The sequence below is a fragment of the Juglans microcarpa x Juglans regia genome, chromosome 1D (assembly GCF_004785595.1).
Source record: "Juglans microcarpa x Juglans regia isolate MS1-56 chromosome 1D, Jm3101_v1.0, whole genome shotgun sequence".
Taxonomy (NCBI): domain Eukaryota; kingdom Viridiplantae; phylum Streptophyta; class Magnoliopsida; order Fagales; family Juglandaceae; genus Juglans; species Juglans microcarpa x Juglans regia.
Genome location: NC_054594.1, coordinates 17140255 through 17153948, shown reverse-complemented (window position 1 = coordinate 17153948; position 13694 = coordinate 17140255). Strand labels below are relative to the sequence as shown.

Genomic DNA, 13694 nt, shown 5'->3' with positions numbered 1-13694 from the left:
TATTTAAGATATAAAGTGGCAAATTACGGATCTAAGATTTAGACATATTATTAAATGGAGGCCCAATAGAAAGAGGCACCTGTGGCGTGGGGGCATGACCCAAGGCCCCAAACGCGTGCTGACAATGATATCTGATCAACTTCGCCGTTGCTTGAGACTGAGACATACAAACGAAATCATTAACCTCTGTATAAACGTGCATTCGTGGGAAGGGAAACAGAATATTCTCACTTATCCATCCCACATATGCCAAAGCAGCCAAACTTCATCAACCCCAACATCTCCATCTCGAACTACCAAAAACATCGAAACTATTTCCTTGTCCGCCATACAAAAAAATTAAAGCCATTGATATTTACTGTACCAAGAAGGCAAGAAGTAACGGCAACAAACAAGAAAAAAAAGTAAAAAAGCAGAGACCCCCCAATGATGGACTGCAAGTTATGGTTCCCTCTGACCACTTTCTTGATCATAACAATGCTGGTTGTTACTGAAGCTCGCATACCCACTACTCTGGAAGGCCCATTTAAGCCAGTGACTCAACGCTTAGATCCTTCTTTGCGTAGAGGCAGTGATGACTTGCCAATGAATGATCCAAGGCTCAAGAAGAATCTCACCTCGAACTTCCCAGAACAGATAGCTCTTGCAATTTCTTCTGCAACTTCAATGTGGGTTTCCTGGATAACTGGTACTTGTCTGTGCAATACTCAATGTTTTTTTTTTTTCTTCTCCTTGTTCTTGTTTGGTTTGGTGGAGTTGGTAAATTGGGTTTGCTTGCGTTGGTTTAGGGGATGCTAAGGTTGGTTCAAATTTGACCGAGCTTGATCCTTCGTCGGTCGCGAGCGAGGTGTGGCATGGGAAAAAAAGTGGCAAGTATACTAGGATAGCGAAAGGGGTTTCCACCGTTTACAGTCAATTGTACCCATTTGAAGGCCTCTTGAATTACACGTCTGGTATCATTCACCATGTGAGGCTTAAAGGTATAAGTTCCGTTTTTGTCCTAATAACATTTTTCTATATCATACTTATTGCTTAAACTCAATTTCAAAGCTATAACACTGGCCTTAAACTGATATTGAACTTTGGTCCAATGAACATGTTAGTGAGACATTCTTAGATATTTGAAGATGACTAAATATATTATGATTGGCAGGCTGAATTTGCTATCTTCCATTTATGTGTTCTCCTTTCTCACGATCAATGCATACCGCATCTTCAAATCTAGCATAATTTTACATTTACATGCACATGATGATGGTTCAAGTTTAAAGGAAACGAAATGATAATTTATTCTGGGAAGCAAGCTTTTTATGTGACTAGAGAAGTGCTTAAACACAGTATTTATATTAAACCACTTGCCTAAATTATTTACATGCTTCTAAAATAACATATTTTGAAACCTGAAGTTGTTCGTTCCAGTGATCCATTCTGAGGAATGTTTTGCCCTGAATTATGCAGCTTGTAGTAGTTTGCTACCCTGTGCTCTACTGAATTTCATAACTCCATATTCTTCATTGTTTACCAATCCATTTAATCTGGTAATTAGATCTTTGACTGTGAGAATTCAATCATCTAAAGTTAAGAAACTTTTGCGTATAAAAGCAATTACAAACCATACCACCATATAACTAGGTGGCCGGATGGTTTTATATTACGCTCTAAAATCTCTATTCTCAAAAAAATGCTTTGTCGATTCAATATGCGTGGATGGTCATCTCATTAAACAGTTAAACACACATGAGAGTCTAAGGGCTCGTTTGGAAACTGAATATCTCATAATATTTGTAAATAGTAATGAAAATGTTTGTGAATAGTAGTGAAATGGTTTGAGTTAAGATGTTTTATTGAGTTTGGAGAAAGGAGAGAGAAAAAGTTGAATAAAAGTATTATAAAATTAAAAAATTGCTTTAATACATTTTTTAATATTATTTTTGTTTTTGAATTTGAAAAATTTGTATTGTTTATTGTGTTTGAAATTTGAAATAGTTGTATTGTTTTTTGTGTTTTGTTTGAAAGTTAGGGAAAGTTGTATTGGATTTTGAGTTTGGATAATAATTAGATGAAAAAGTTGAAAATTTAAATTTGAAAAGAGTTTTGTGTTTGAGTGATGTTTGGGAATACCTCAGTGTCCAAACTAGGCCTATGTGAGAGAAGGAGACTGCACCAAGTTGAGATTTGCCAATTTTATGATCAAATCTATAAGTTTGAAATGTTCTATTTTCTTCCAGGTCTTAAACCGAAAACAAAATATTACTTCAAATGTGGGGATAGCTCTATTCCAGCTATGAGTGAAGAGCATGTCTTTGAAACTTTTCCAGTGCCTAGCCCAAAAAGTTATCCGAGTCGGATAGCAGTTATTGGAGATTTGGGTCTCACAAAAAATTCTACCACAACAATTGATCATTTGATTCAGAATGATCCTTCAATGATTTTAATGGTTGGAGACCTAACTTATGCAAATCAATACCGTACAACTGGTGGAAAAGGAGCTGCATGCTTCTCATGTGCATTTCCTGATGCACCTATCAGGGAGACGTATCAACCCCGTTGGGATGGGTGGGGAAGGTAACCTTTATGCAACTTCTAAGTCATTCCTGTGCAAGTGGATAGTGAGTGAACTCCTAAGATTATTATTATTATTATTATTCTTTTGATAAGTAGACTCCTATATGACTATGCTGTTACCAAGTTCTGCCTCTTTAAGTTTAATTTTGTTTCTCTTAGATAGGTTAGGTATTTCTTTTTATTGTTGAACTCATTATAATGACATGACAGTCTTTCACAGAAACAATTATCAAACCCTGAAAAACCCAGAAATGAAGTTGTTGGTATATATCGTGTGTGGAATCGAGGGAGGAAGGATATGATTAGAACCCACTTTACTATTTAAGCAATAACTGAGGTTGACTGACAAAGAAAAAAAATCCTTAAATGCATTAAGACAATGAAGTTTTTGATACAGATTGAGTTCATGTTTCAGTGCATAATTTACCAGATGGAGGGTAGGACAGAGGGAGAGAGGGAGTTGATGAGAACCTGCATTACTAGCTAAGCAATAACTGAGCTTGAATGTCAAATAAAACAAATCCTTAAACGCATTAATACAATGCATTTCTTGATAAAGATTGAGTTCACGTTTTAGTGCATAATTTAACAGCTTTCCCTTTTTGTTAGAAATGCTCATAAAGACAGTCGTTTCAATCTCAAGCGACGAGTTCACTTAGTGAAAAGTGGTAAGCAGAGTCTATATGGAATGAAAGCTAATAGACTGAACTAATCTTCTTGCTGCTTTTTCCAGAGTTGAAAGTGGTCATTTTTCATATAATTGTTAAGTGATGAATGTTTGGTAGATCTCTGATAGTAATTTAGCTTCAGGCATAATGGCCAGAAGGCCCAGAACCTTCCTTTTTCCTATCAATGGTTATTGTTTGTCACTACAGGAAGTACACACGAAAAATAAATTCGTTGTTATAAAATAAATTATATTTTAATGGGTGATTTGTGGCCAATTGATAAATAATCTTTGTGTTTCACCTGCTTAACTTGTTTGAGTTTTCTTAGTCATTTTGAACGCATTGTAAAATAAGTCCTCTTAATGCCTTGAGGTTCTTTTTCCTCTCTCCTTACTTTTATGCATTTTATGAAAGGCTTACTTACAGCATATGTTTGTAAGGCATTTTTCTTTCATTTTGAATTGAAAGAAATCAAAACTTAAATGAATTATCTTAATGGCTTGGGAAAATTATTTCTTATAGAAGTTCTGGAAGGTAATAATGTCTTCCTTATATGCCCTGTTCAGTGATACATTTTAGCTTTTCTAAATGCTGAAGCCATAATAAAATGTGAGATTTCTCTAGTTCAACATGTTTCCTTTGACTAAATCTTACTCTCTCACCTACAAGTACATTTCCATTGTTATGACACTAAACTTTTCTGCACATATGTCCTCTCTCACCTACAAGTACATTTCCATTCTTATGACACTAAACTTTTCTGCATATATGTCTGCTCAATTAACGTTTTTAGCTCCAGAGTACAATCAGTAAGGTGTGATGTAATGTCCTAGACCTGAAGTTTAGCTGTTGGGTAGCAATGTGCTAATCCACCCACTTGGGAACCACCAAACATCCAGTCTATTTGTTTGAATGTTATATTCTTGGATGTTTTATATATCAAAACTTTTTCATGTCTTCTTATTTTTGTTAGTATGTCCATTCTCACAATTAAGTAATTATTGCATGGTTGCAAAATACCCATTGCATACCCAGGTTCACCATCAAGGGATGTTTATATAAATAGAGAAGTGTTTGGTCTACAAAGGCATCTTACAAAAGAAATTTTACAAACTAACTTGGCTTAATGTGATACGTCACATATGCTTTGAAATAAAAAGAACGATATAATCCAACGTACCATAGAAAGTCGCATCAGTTTGTAAACTACCTTTTGTAGGATCTCTTTGTAGACCAAGCTTTTGTCATAGAAATAATACAATCAGCACCAAGGACAGTGCTGGTATCCATGCCATATGGTTCATATAAGTCCATGTAAAATATTATAGGCTGATTTGTGGCATTTGTTTTCGTATGAAATCTAGCATACTTCTAAAGTTGTTCCTCTTTTCATGATACATTATTCTATCATTTTTGTAAGCTTCCATTAGCTATGCATGTCCTTAAGATTCAAGTTACTTTCAACAAAAGAGAAGAAAATCATATGTACTTACAGAAAAAGGAAGAATATTTTGTCCACAAATTAATCTTGATGTGAACACATGTTACATTCTTTTTCCTCTGCAAACACTTGTCTAACTTGAATCAGTTGAAATAGAGTGAGGATAATTTTGAACACTTTTTGAAAGTTCAGATTCATGGAGAAGTTAACCTCAAGAGTTCCTATGATGGTCATTGAAGGCAACCATGAGATTGAGCCTCAAGTTGCTGGGATCACATTCAAATCATATTTAACGCGATTTGCAGTTCCCTCAGTGGAGAGTGGCTCTAAGAGCAATTTCTACTACTCTTTTGATGCTGGAGGAGTACATTTTATCATGTTGGGAGCATATGTTGACTACAATAGTACTGGTAACTAATACATCACCCCTAGATTGATATTCAACCCAAACTCCAATTTTTTTTTTTAACAAATAATGTTGCAATGCCAAGAGTATTTCATTTATCTTTTTTCTAGGTGCTCAATATGCCTGGCTAAAGGAAGATCTACAACACATAGACCGCACGGTAACCCCCTGGCTGGTAGCTGCATGGCATCCACCTTGGTATAACAGCTATTCTTCACATTATCAGGAATTTGAATGCATGAGACAGGAAATGGAAGCAATTCTGTATCAGTATGGTGTCGATATTGTTTTTTCTGGTCACGTAAGTTGAAATATATTCTACCTATCATTGAGTAAAACATATGATTGGTAATCAAGGAGGTGCTTATTTATCCGAGATATTGACTGTGGAGCTGAAAGTTTGTTATATTCTGTGACCTTCAAAGTTTAGCTTAGCTTAGTTGGGTTTTGTTTTAGCATTGAAGATTTTGTATCTCTTGCTCAATCCCGAAGTTAAATTTCTCAATGGTGCTTTCGATTTATTTATACTGATCTTTTAGCTAATTAAATAAGCACCTTTTCTGACCAATTATTCTCTTAAGACGCTTATAATGGATGGCGAGTGAACTTCCTCTGAAATTAAAATTTATTCTTTCATAGATAATGTCCTCTTATATGGTGACCTTTGCCTACATCACAGTATTGTGAAGATCACAATAGTTTAAATGGAAATAAATAAAATGCTGAGAAGACTGCACCTCCTGTGGCAGATTTTTCAACTACTTATTGGTGGATATGGATCTCTCTCTCTCTCTCTCTCTCTCTCTCTCGTAGTCAAAGGACCAGATAATGGGTTTACTTTGTTTGTATTTTGGGCCTGATTATAACTGCATTTATAGTAATTTAATTAATATAGTTTGTGAAACCCCGAAGATGATTCAGAGAAAATTTTAATAAAGTCACTCATTCAGGTCCCGCCTTACCTTTCAAACCATAGACAAAAACCAATAGAAGTAGAAATACTCTTACACAAATTCAATTTTAAACTAAGGTTTCTTCTTTGAATACAGCATGATATATTGTCTCCTTGCAGGTGCATGCTTATGAGCGCATGAATAGAGTTTATAACTATACATTAGATTCATGTGGACCTGTCTACTTAACAGTTGGAGATGGTGGAAATATTGAGAAAGTTGATGTCGATTTCGCAGATGACCCTGGAAAGTGCCCTTCTGCTGCAGACAACATACCAGAGTTTGGAGGTACATGTCATTTAAAATTTTCATCTGGTCCTGCTAAAGGCCAGTTTTGTTGGAACAAACAACCAGAGTGGAGTGCATACAGAGAAAGCAGCTTTGGGCATGGAATACTTGAGGTACGGTCTTAGCCTTCAAATCATACACTTCTTTGGTATTTCTATCCTAGACTATGGCGTAGTTATCCCCAAAGTTTATCTCTACAGCCCAACCTTAATCCCTCTCGTGATCATATATGGAATATCTACATGAATTTAAATATTGAGTTGCCACTTGCCCCCAGAAATTATTTATGTTCCGTAATCCTTCACTACTGGTGTTGATGAAATTAGAGAAGGGATTAATTTCAATTGGAAACTATAGAGATTTACTTTAAAGTACAAGAGATTTAGGTTTAGTAGGACTAGACTGGATATACGGATACTAGAAGTTCACTGTTTTATCCATGTACAAGGTTTGGTAAAGTTAGGTGTGAATGGTGGAGATAATGATTAGATAATACCGAGATACTTAAGGTGACTGTTTTTGATATCTTGGTTTGGTCATTGATAAAGACGATTGATACGAAAAACAACCATTTTGTCATTCAATTCGCTTCATAAGAGACCTACTAGCCGATTCCCTGCCATAGTGATTATTGTCATATTTAGTTGGGCAGTTCCTAAGACCGAGACAGAGAATTGGACGTGGACATAAGGCACAACTGACCCCAAGTTTGGGATCTGGTTTGTAAGATTCTTTACATATCAATACCGGTGTATGACTAAAAAAGAGTACAAGAGTACACAAAAGAATATATTGTCAATTTGGACACATATAAAAGAGTGGTGTACCTTGGCTGGCTACCTTCGATGAGCAGGCTGGGTAGTTCCTATGGTTCTCTGTCATGTGTGTAGAAGGTTTAAGTAATTTGATTGCTTGTGTCCCGACACTACAAGATATTATGCTTTTTGTGGTGACAAGATTTCGTGTTGGTACGCAGATGTAATACTAAAGGTTGGCATCATTTAAATATAAAAGCATGAACGACTATACTGTGGCTCAACAGAAAGTTTGCACTTATCTTGTCCATTTGGAGATCTTGCATGGCCATTGTTGGGCCTTTCAGTCTATTGTTTTAATACTGTAATATTTCATGATTTTTGCTTCATTCATATAGTGGGAATCCTTTTCTCTCAAGTCATTAAATATCCTACTGTTTCTTAATGCAGGTTGTGAATTCTACTTACGCATTATGGACTTGGCATAGAAACCAAGACATATATAAGGAAAATAGCCATGGCGATCAAATATACATTGTGCGGCAACCTGAATTGTGCTCTACACTCAAAAAAGTGATTTCTTAGGCACTAACCTTTTGCATACTGAAGCTTCTCCTCCTATTTTTATCAAGACAAATGTTTATCCTTGTTCACAAACAAATATATATGCCATTGTAACCTGCAACTTGAAAGTTTTATTTATGATTTATCACTATATTAGTTAGTCACCAAAAAAAGAAACCGTTATATATTGTAGTATTTTGAAGTTTGACGAATTATGTCAATATCATCATTAATCGCAATATTTTTCTGGAGGCCAAAAAAAGAAAAAAGAAAAACTGCAGCAAATGGTGTGCTTTTCTTGCCATAAGCTCTTGTGGGGGAACTTTTACTGGTTAATGTTGTTGCTAAAAAATCTGGTCAGAAAATGTAGGTGGTGGTCTTATCTCTGTCTCACACTTGCAGCCCTCACTTCTGCTCTCTCCGGCTCCCCTCCCTGCTCTATCAGTTTCTACTGCTTGTTGCCACCGCCACTCTCAATTAGTAAGCTCTCTCTTTCTCTCTCTCTGGACAAATTTCGGTTGGGGTGAAAAAATTGTTCTCATTCTAAATTTCGTTTTCTCAGATCCTTCTCTTCTCACCACTCATAGGGGTTCTATCTCTCTTTGCCACTCCCAGGCATTCTCTATATGTGTGTATGTGATCTCAGCTTTCTTTCTTCTTCTTCTTCTTGTTTTTATTTTGAAATTCAATTTAATAATAGTTTTTTTGTCTGTTCCTCTTTGTTTTGCTTTAAAAAAAAAGGCTTAATGGGGTATTAGGCAATCTCTTTGCTTCAACCATCGGCTCTGCGGCTGCCCCTCTCCTATATACTCTCTACTCGAGCTATTAATTTCCTTTTTAATCTATTTAGTAATTGTTTGGTTAATTGATGCAAAACTATCTCGAAATTGTTTGGATTTGAATCATTGGATTTCCACTGCCTATGTTGTAAATAGAATGCTTATTTTTTCCAATTTAAGTATGAAAGCGTTTATCCACTGTTGGAGATGTACAAGTATTAAACTTTTGTGCATGTTGGCAGTTTAGATTTCAATTGATTTGAAGTCAATCTTTAGAGTAACATTCTTTTTTTTCTTTTGGCTGATTTGAAGTTAAGTTCCCATTATTGAAAATCATATCATACAAACTTGGAAGTAAAAATTGTTCTTGCCTACTATACTAATTAATGTCAACCCGACCCTACGTCAAGCCTCTGTTACTTGCCTGGCAAAGGTTCTCTTGGACTTGACAATATATGTAGATACTAGCGAGAACACCTTCTTTTGAGATCAACGATTCTGATACCAAAAGTATGAACTTGGTGGAAAATTTGAAGCATTGGAATGGAATCTACAATCTAGTTTTGTTTGTCACATCTAAGTTTGGAAAGCTTTGTAAGACTTTAATTTCACCTTACTTGAATTTCAACTCTACCTTCCCTTACAACACTTACACTTAAATAAGATAATTCAGTATGTGGAGGATATGAAATGATGCCTTAATTGATGATGAATGATGATACTTTTCATCTTCTAATTATTACCCATTTTTCAATCACTATCTTAAACTAACAAAATGTTTTACCTTGAACCCTCCACTTAGTTACGTTTAGATGTTGAGTTGAGTTGTGAATAGTAATATCTTGTGAGTTCCATTGAAATGGATTTATCTTTTTTAAGTTGAAATGGGTTTAATTTTTTAAGTTAAAATGTACAAAGTAGGTTGAGATGAATTTAACTTTTTTATAAAAAGTTGAAAAAATAATGGGTTCTATCAATGATTAGTTTGAGGTGAATTGAATTTAGTTTAACAACTAAACACAACATAGTGAAAGCTTGGCACCTTCTAACTGTTAGATATATTCTTTTCTTTCTAATTCTCAAAAAAGAAATGAAAGCTTAGGACATACAAGTTCGGTTCAAGAACTTACAAGCCTTTTGAAAAAAGGGCGACCTACTTGAAAAAATTCACAGGTTTCATTTTCTTTTTCTTTTTTTTTTTTTTAAAAAGCTTGCACATTTTAAAATGATTTCTAGTATTACTCGTTTGCCTTAAATCTTCTATACTCTTCCAAAAATCCTTCTCTCTATTATTGAATTAAAACAAACACTCAAACTCGATCAATTTCAATTACATCATAGATGCCTTTGCCTTTGTCTCTTTTGTATCTTTTCCATTGAATCTCCAGCACAGAATCTTCTCCTCTAAAACAAGAAGTAAGGAACAAGAACCCAGTTTTTTTAATCTCAAACAAAAAAAAGTTATTTTTAAGAACGGAAAAGACTCACTTATCCTTAGCTCTAACATTTTTTTTTTTAAGAAGAGAAATAATGGATGTTTGGGAGTGATGTGGATATGACATCTTCAGCTTGTTTTGTTAATTTGTTGTCATTTGTGTGGATGGATGCCTCTTTAGAATTAAATATCAATTATTTTATTAAATAATAGATTTACCAACGAACGCCGTCGTTTTCCTTAACTCCTATAATTGCTAATTTTAAAATATGTTCCGCCTAGTTTTTCCTTTCTTAATTTTCTTGACCGTACGGAATATTTAAGATAATAATGAATTTTTTGTCCATTCCTGAAAATAAACTCATTAAAAACAGTTCCTTAACTATTAAATAAATAAAAAAATCAATCATTTTTCAAAATCACCTTTCTCAATGGTCTAAGCATTTTCCTTCTCATTAATATGACCGATGGACGACATAAGAAGATAAATGAAAAACGATAAACTCACATATTTTTTTTATAACACTTTACTCAATAATATTTAAAAAAAAGATATTTATAAAATATCTTATAAAAATAATATCATTTTCCAAATATACGTGAGTTTATATACATGATAAGCAGCGCATGAGTGTTCAAAGTGTGTCTCAGATTCTAACGTAAAAATAGAAAGGGCGAAAATGGAGTACAAGAACTTGGGACGGTCGGGGCTAAAGGTTAGCCAGCTCTCATACGGAGCGTGGGTGAGCTTCGGCAATCAGCTCGACGTCAAGGAGGCGAAGTCGCTGCTCCAGTGTTGCCACGACCACGGCGTCAACTTCTTCGACAACGCCGAGGCCTATGCCAGTGGCCTAGCCGAGGAGATCATGGGCCAGGCCATTCGGGAGCTCGGGTGGAAGCGATCCGACATCGTCGTCTCCACCAAGATCTTCTGGGGCGGGTCGGGACCCAACGAGAAGGGTCTCTCTAGGAAGCACGTCGTCGAGGGGACCAAGGCTTCCCTCAAGCGCCTTGAAATGGACTACGTCGATGTCATTTACTGCCATCGTCCGGACACAACCACGCCGATTGAGGAGACAGTGAGGGCAATGAACTACATGATCGATAATGGCTGGGCCTTCTACTGGGGGACAAGCGAGTGGTCCGCCGAACAGATCACCGAGGCTTGGAGGATCGCCGAGAGGTTGGATTTGGTGGGGCCGATAGTCGAGCAGCCTGAGTATAATTTGTTGTCCCGAACAAAGGTTGACAACGATTTTCTTCTTTTATTTTCTAGGACTTGGTAGCTTCTATATATATTTGTTCCCTGGTTTTGCACAAAACGTGGAGAGTTTGTTCCTTTAACTGCATGCCCTTTTGCTGCTCTATATTATATATTGATCATTATGAGCAAATATTGAAGCAGTACTTGCAGCCCTACGAACATATATAAAGCTATATACAAATTAACCACAAACATGCATCGATCGATCAAACATGCATTTATATATACCCATGTATAATATATATATATATATATCCTAGCTTTATTATTAATGATTTTCTAAATTATGAAGTATTAACGGATGCAGGTTGAGTCGGAGTACCTTCCTCTGTACACCAACTATGGCCTTGGCCTTACCACATGGAGCCCACTTGCTTCTGGGGTGCTCACCGGAAAATACAACGAGAAAGTTATACCGCCCGATAGCCGGTTTGCATTGGAAAATTTCAAAGTTAAGTCTTTTAATTTCTCGATCGTGTAGGGACGTAGTCGTGTTTTGGTTTATTTTATGTTTTCATCAATTAATTCTGTCTTCTTCACTTGTACAAGCTGCTATATATATATATATATATATATATATATATATCTGCTATTACTTCTGATCTACTTTCAGTTTATTTTAATTAGTTCAATATTATTGAATGCTGATTTAAGTAATCGAATCATTTTAATTTGGCGCTGTTTCTTGTTGACTAATTAACTTTTGATGACAAAAGAAAAAACCTATAATCTATGAATTGAAACGTATATAGTTCCCTTATAACTGAGAGATTTAGTTACAATTATGGCAGGTTTGAGTTTTATATGATTTCATTTTATTTCATCTAATCTTATTTCTAAACATAATATAAATACAAAATTTTTAAACTAATCATTCCATATTTTTCAAACAAATCATTAAAAATTTTTCAAACTTTCAAATAAAAAATAAAAAATAATTTTAACTTTTTCAAATATTCAAACAAAAATAATATTATAAAACTATATTTTTAAAATATTTTAATTTTAAAATATTTTTTATTCAATTTTTTTCTTACTTTCTTAAAACACAAAAAATATTCAACTTAAACTACAAAATTTTCATTTCAGGTTAGTCCCTAAACCAGCCATAAATATATAAATAAACAAAACATTACAAATTAATTTAAAGAAACAGTGGGAGAGGAGATCTCCCCTCTGTAGCTCTCCTAACCTAGGCAACAAGGGTTTTAACTGGTTGACGTGCCGAATGTTGTCAGTGAGCATTTTTTACCATAATTGAATGGTCAACATTTGAACCCTTACTCATGGGTTGCGTGGCACTGCTCAGCTTGCACGCTGTCCGTGCACGGGCCCATATCCCTAGCACCACGATCACTACTATCCCATAAGTTTGTATAACCAAGGAGCATGATGCAGCCCATCACGACTCACAGTCTCACTATTCAATTTTTGTTTCTAATACTGTACGATATATATGTGTTTTTTTTTATTTTATATTCATCTTAGGATTAATGATGTTTTATTTTCTGCGGTGTTCTGCTTTGGATATAATTTTCTTTTTCCTTTTGGGCAGAGTGTACTACTTACTCAAGCTTTTACCTTCTCATAATTTGCGCGCAGTATCTATCTAATCAGTCATTAGATGAAGAGTTGCTGAGAAAAGTAGAAGGTCTAAAGCCAATTGCAGAAGAACTTGGAGTGCCATTGTCTCAACTCGCAATTGCATGGTGTGCTGCGAATCCTAATGTCTCTTCTGTTATTACTGGAGCAACAAAGAAATCCCAAGTGAGTTCTAAAAACTTCATTCTTCCAAACATATCTGATCTCTTGTTACATGACATGAGGCCACGTTTGTTTTCGTATGTTCTTTTGCTGATTATTGTCATATGAGAAACAATATAAGAGATATTAATGTAATAGATTTTTATAATCCACGTCAAGTTATGTTATTTTTTGAATTTATTTTAATATAATTTTTTTATGAATCTATATTTATTTAATACTTTGTGGTTAACATATTTTTTTATTTTCTTATACGGAGAAGTTTTCTTGTGCGTAGATTGAAGAGAACATGAAAGCTATTGACGTCATCCCACTGTTGACTCCAGCCGTGATGGAAAGGATTGAGACAGTTGTTCAAAGCAAGCCAAATTAAGCAGTTGGATTCGAATACGTGAAACAATAATTTATATATAAAAAATAATTTGGACAGGTTCAGGGCATGCGATTTTATTAACTGTACAATTTGAACGAACGTCCGCCTAAACTTGTATATATATATATAGTATTTTTCACACTTTGCATGTTCTAAACTCATATCTATCATCATTTACACTTTATTGAATGCTCTTCGACCTCTATTATATATGCAATCCCATGGTTCAGCTCGGGTTGGGCCGGTTATAGGTGATGCGGGTTTCTATCCGGATAAAATTTGGGCCAGAACCTATAACCGGCCGGATAAACAATCTTATGTAAGCATTCGAATCATTCGATGATCAGTTGTATGTAAAGTAATTATATATTAACTTATATATGCTTCCTTTTAAATTATTTCTAATTTCTTCATTGAACTAATACTAATGGGATTTCAT

At 34.9% G+C, this 13694-nt stretch overlaps 2 protein-coding genes across 3 annotated transcripts; both read left to right on the top strand.

Annotated features, from left to right (window-relative positions):
- Window positions 1–236: 236 nt before the first annotated feature.
- Window positions 237–8618, top strand: LOC121240663 (purple acid phosphatase 23). Of its 2 annotated transcripts, none has more exons than XR_005935584.1 (10): window positions 237–688; window positions 789–980; window positions 2229–2565; window positions 4867–5084; window positions 5191–5381; window positions 6153–6434; window positions 7527–7649; window positions 8011–8120; window positions 8203–8272; window positions 8382–8618. XR_005935584.1 is itself a non-coding variant. In XM_041138160.1 (10 exons), the coding sequence occupies exons 1-10, from the start codon at window positions 427–429 to the stop codon at window positions 8396–8398; spliced, it is 1770 nt and encodes a 589-aa protein (XP_040994094.1). In that variant the 5' UTR covers window positions 240–426; the 3' UTR covers window positions 8399–8618. The 2 variants fall into 2 exon arrangements, 1 of the variants encoding a protein (XP_040994094.1); XM_041138160.1 differs by having other exon boundaries at window positions 240–688; window positions 8043–8120.
- Window positions 8619–10525: 1907 nt separating this feature from the next.
- On the top strand, window positions 10526–13264 carry LOC121235142 (probable voltage-gated potassium channel subunit beta). Its single transcript, XM_041131410.1, has 4 exons — window positions 10526–11098; window positions 11426–11569; window positions 12721–12885; window positions 13160–13264. Exons 1-4 carry the CDS (start codon window positions 10535–10537, stop codon window positions 13253–13255), a joined length of 969 nt encoding a protein of 322 aa, XP_040987344.1. The 5' UTR covers window positions 10526–10534; the 3' UTR covers window positions 13256–13264.
- The last annotated feature ends 430 nt before the right edge of the window (window positions 13265–13694 follow it).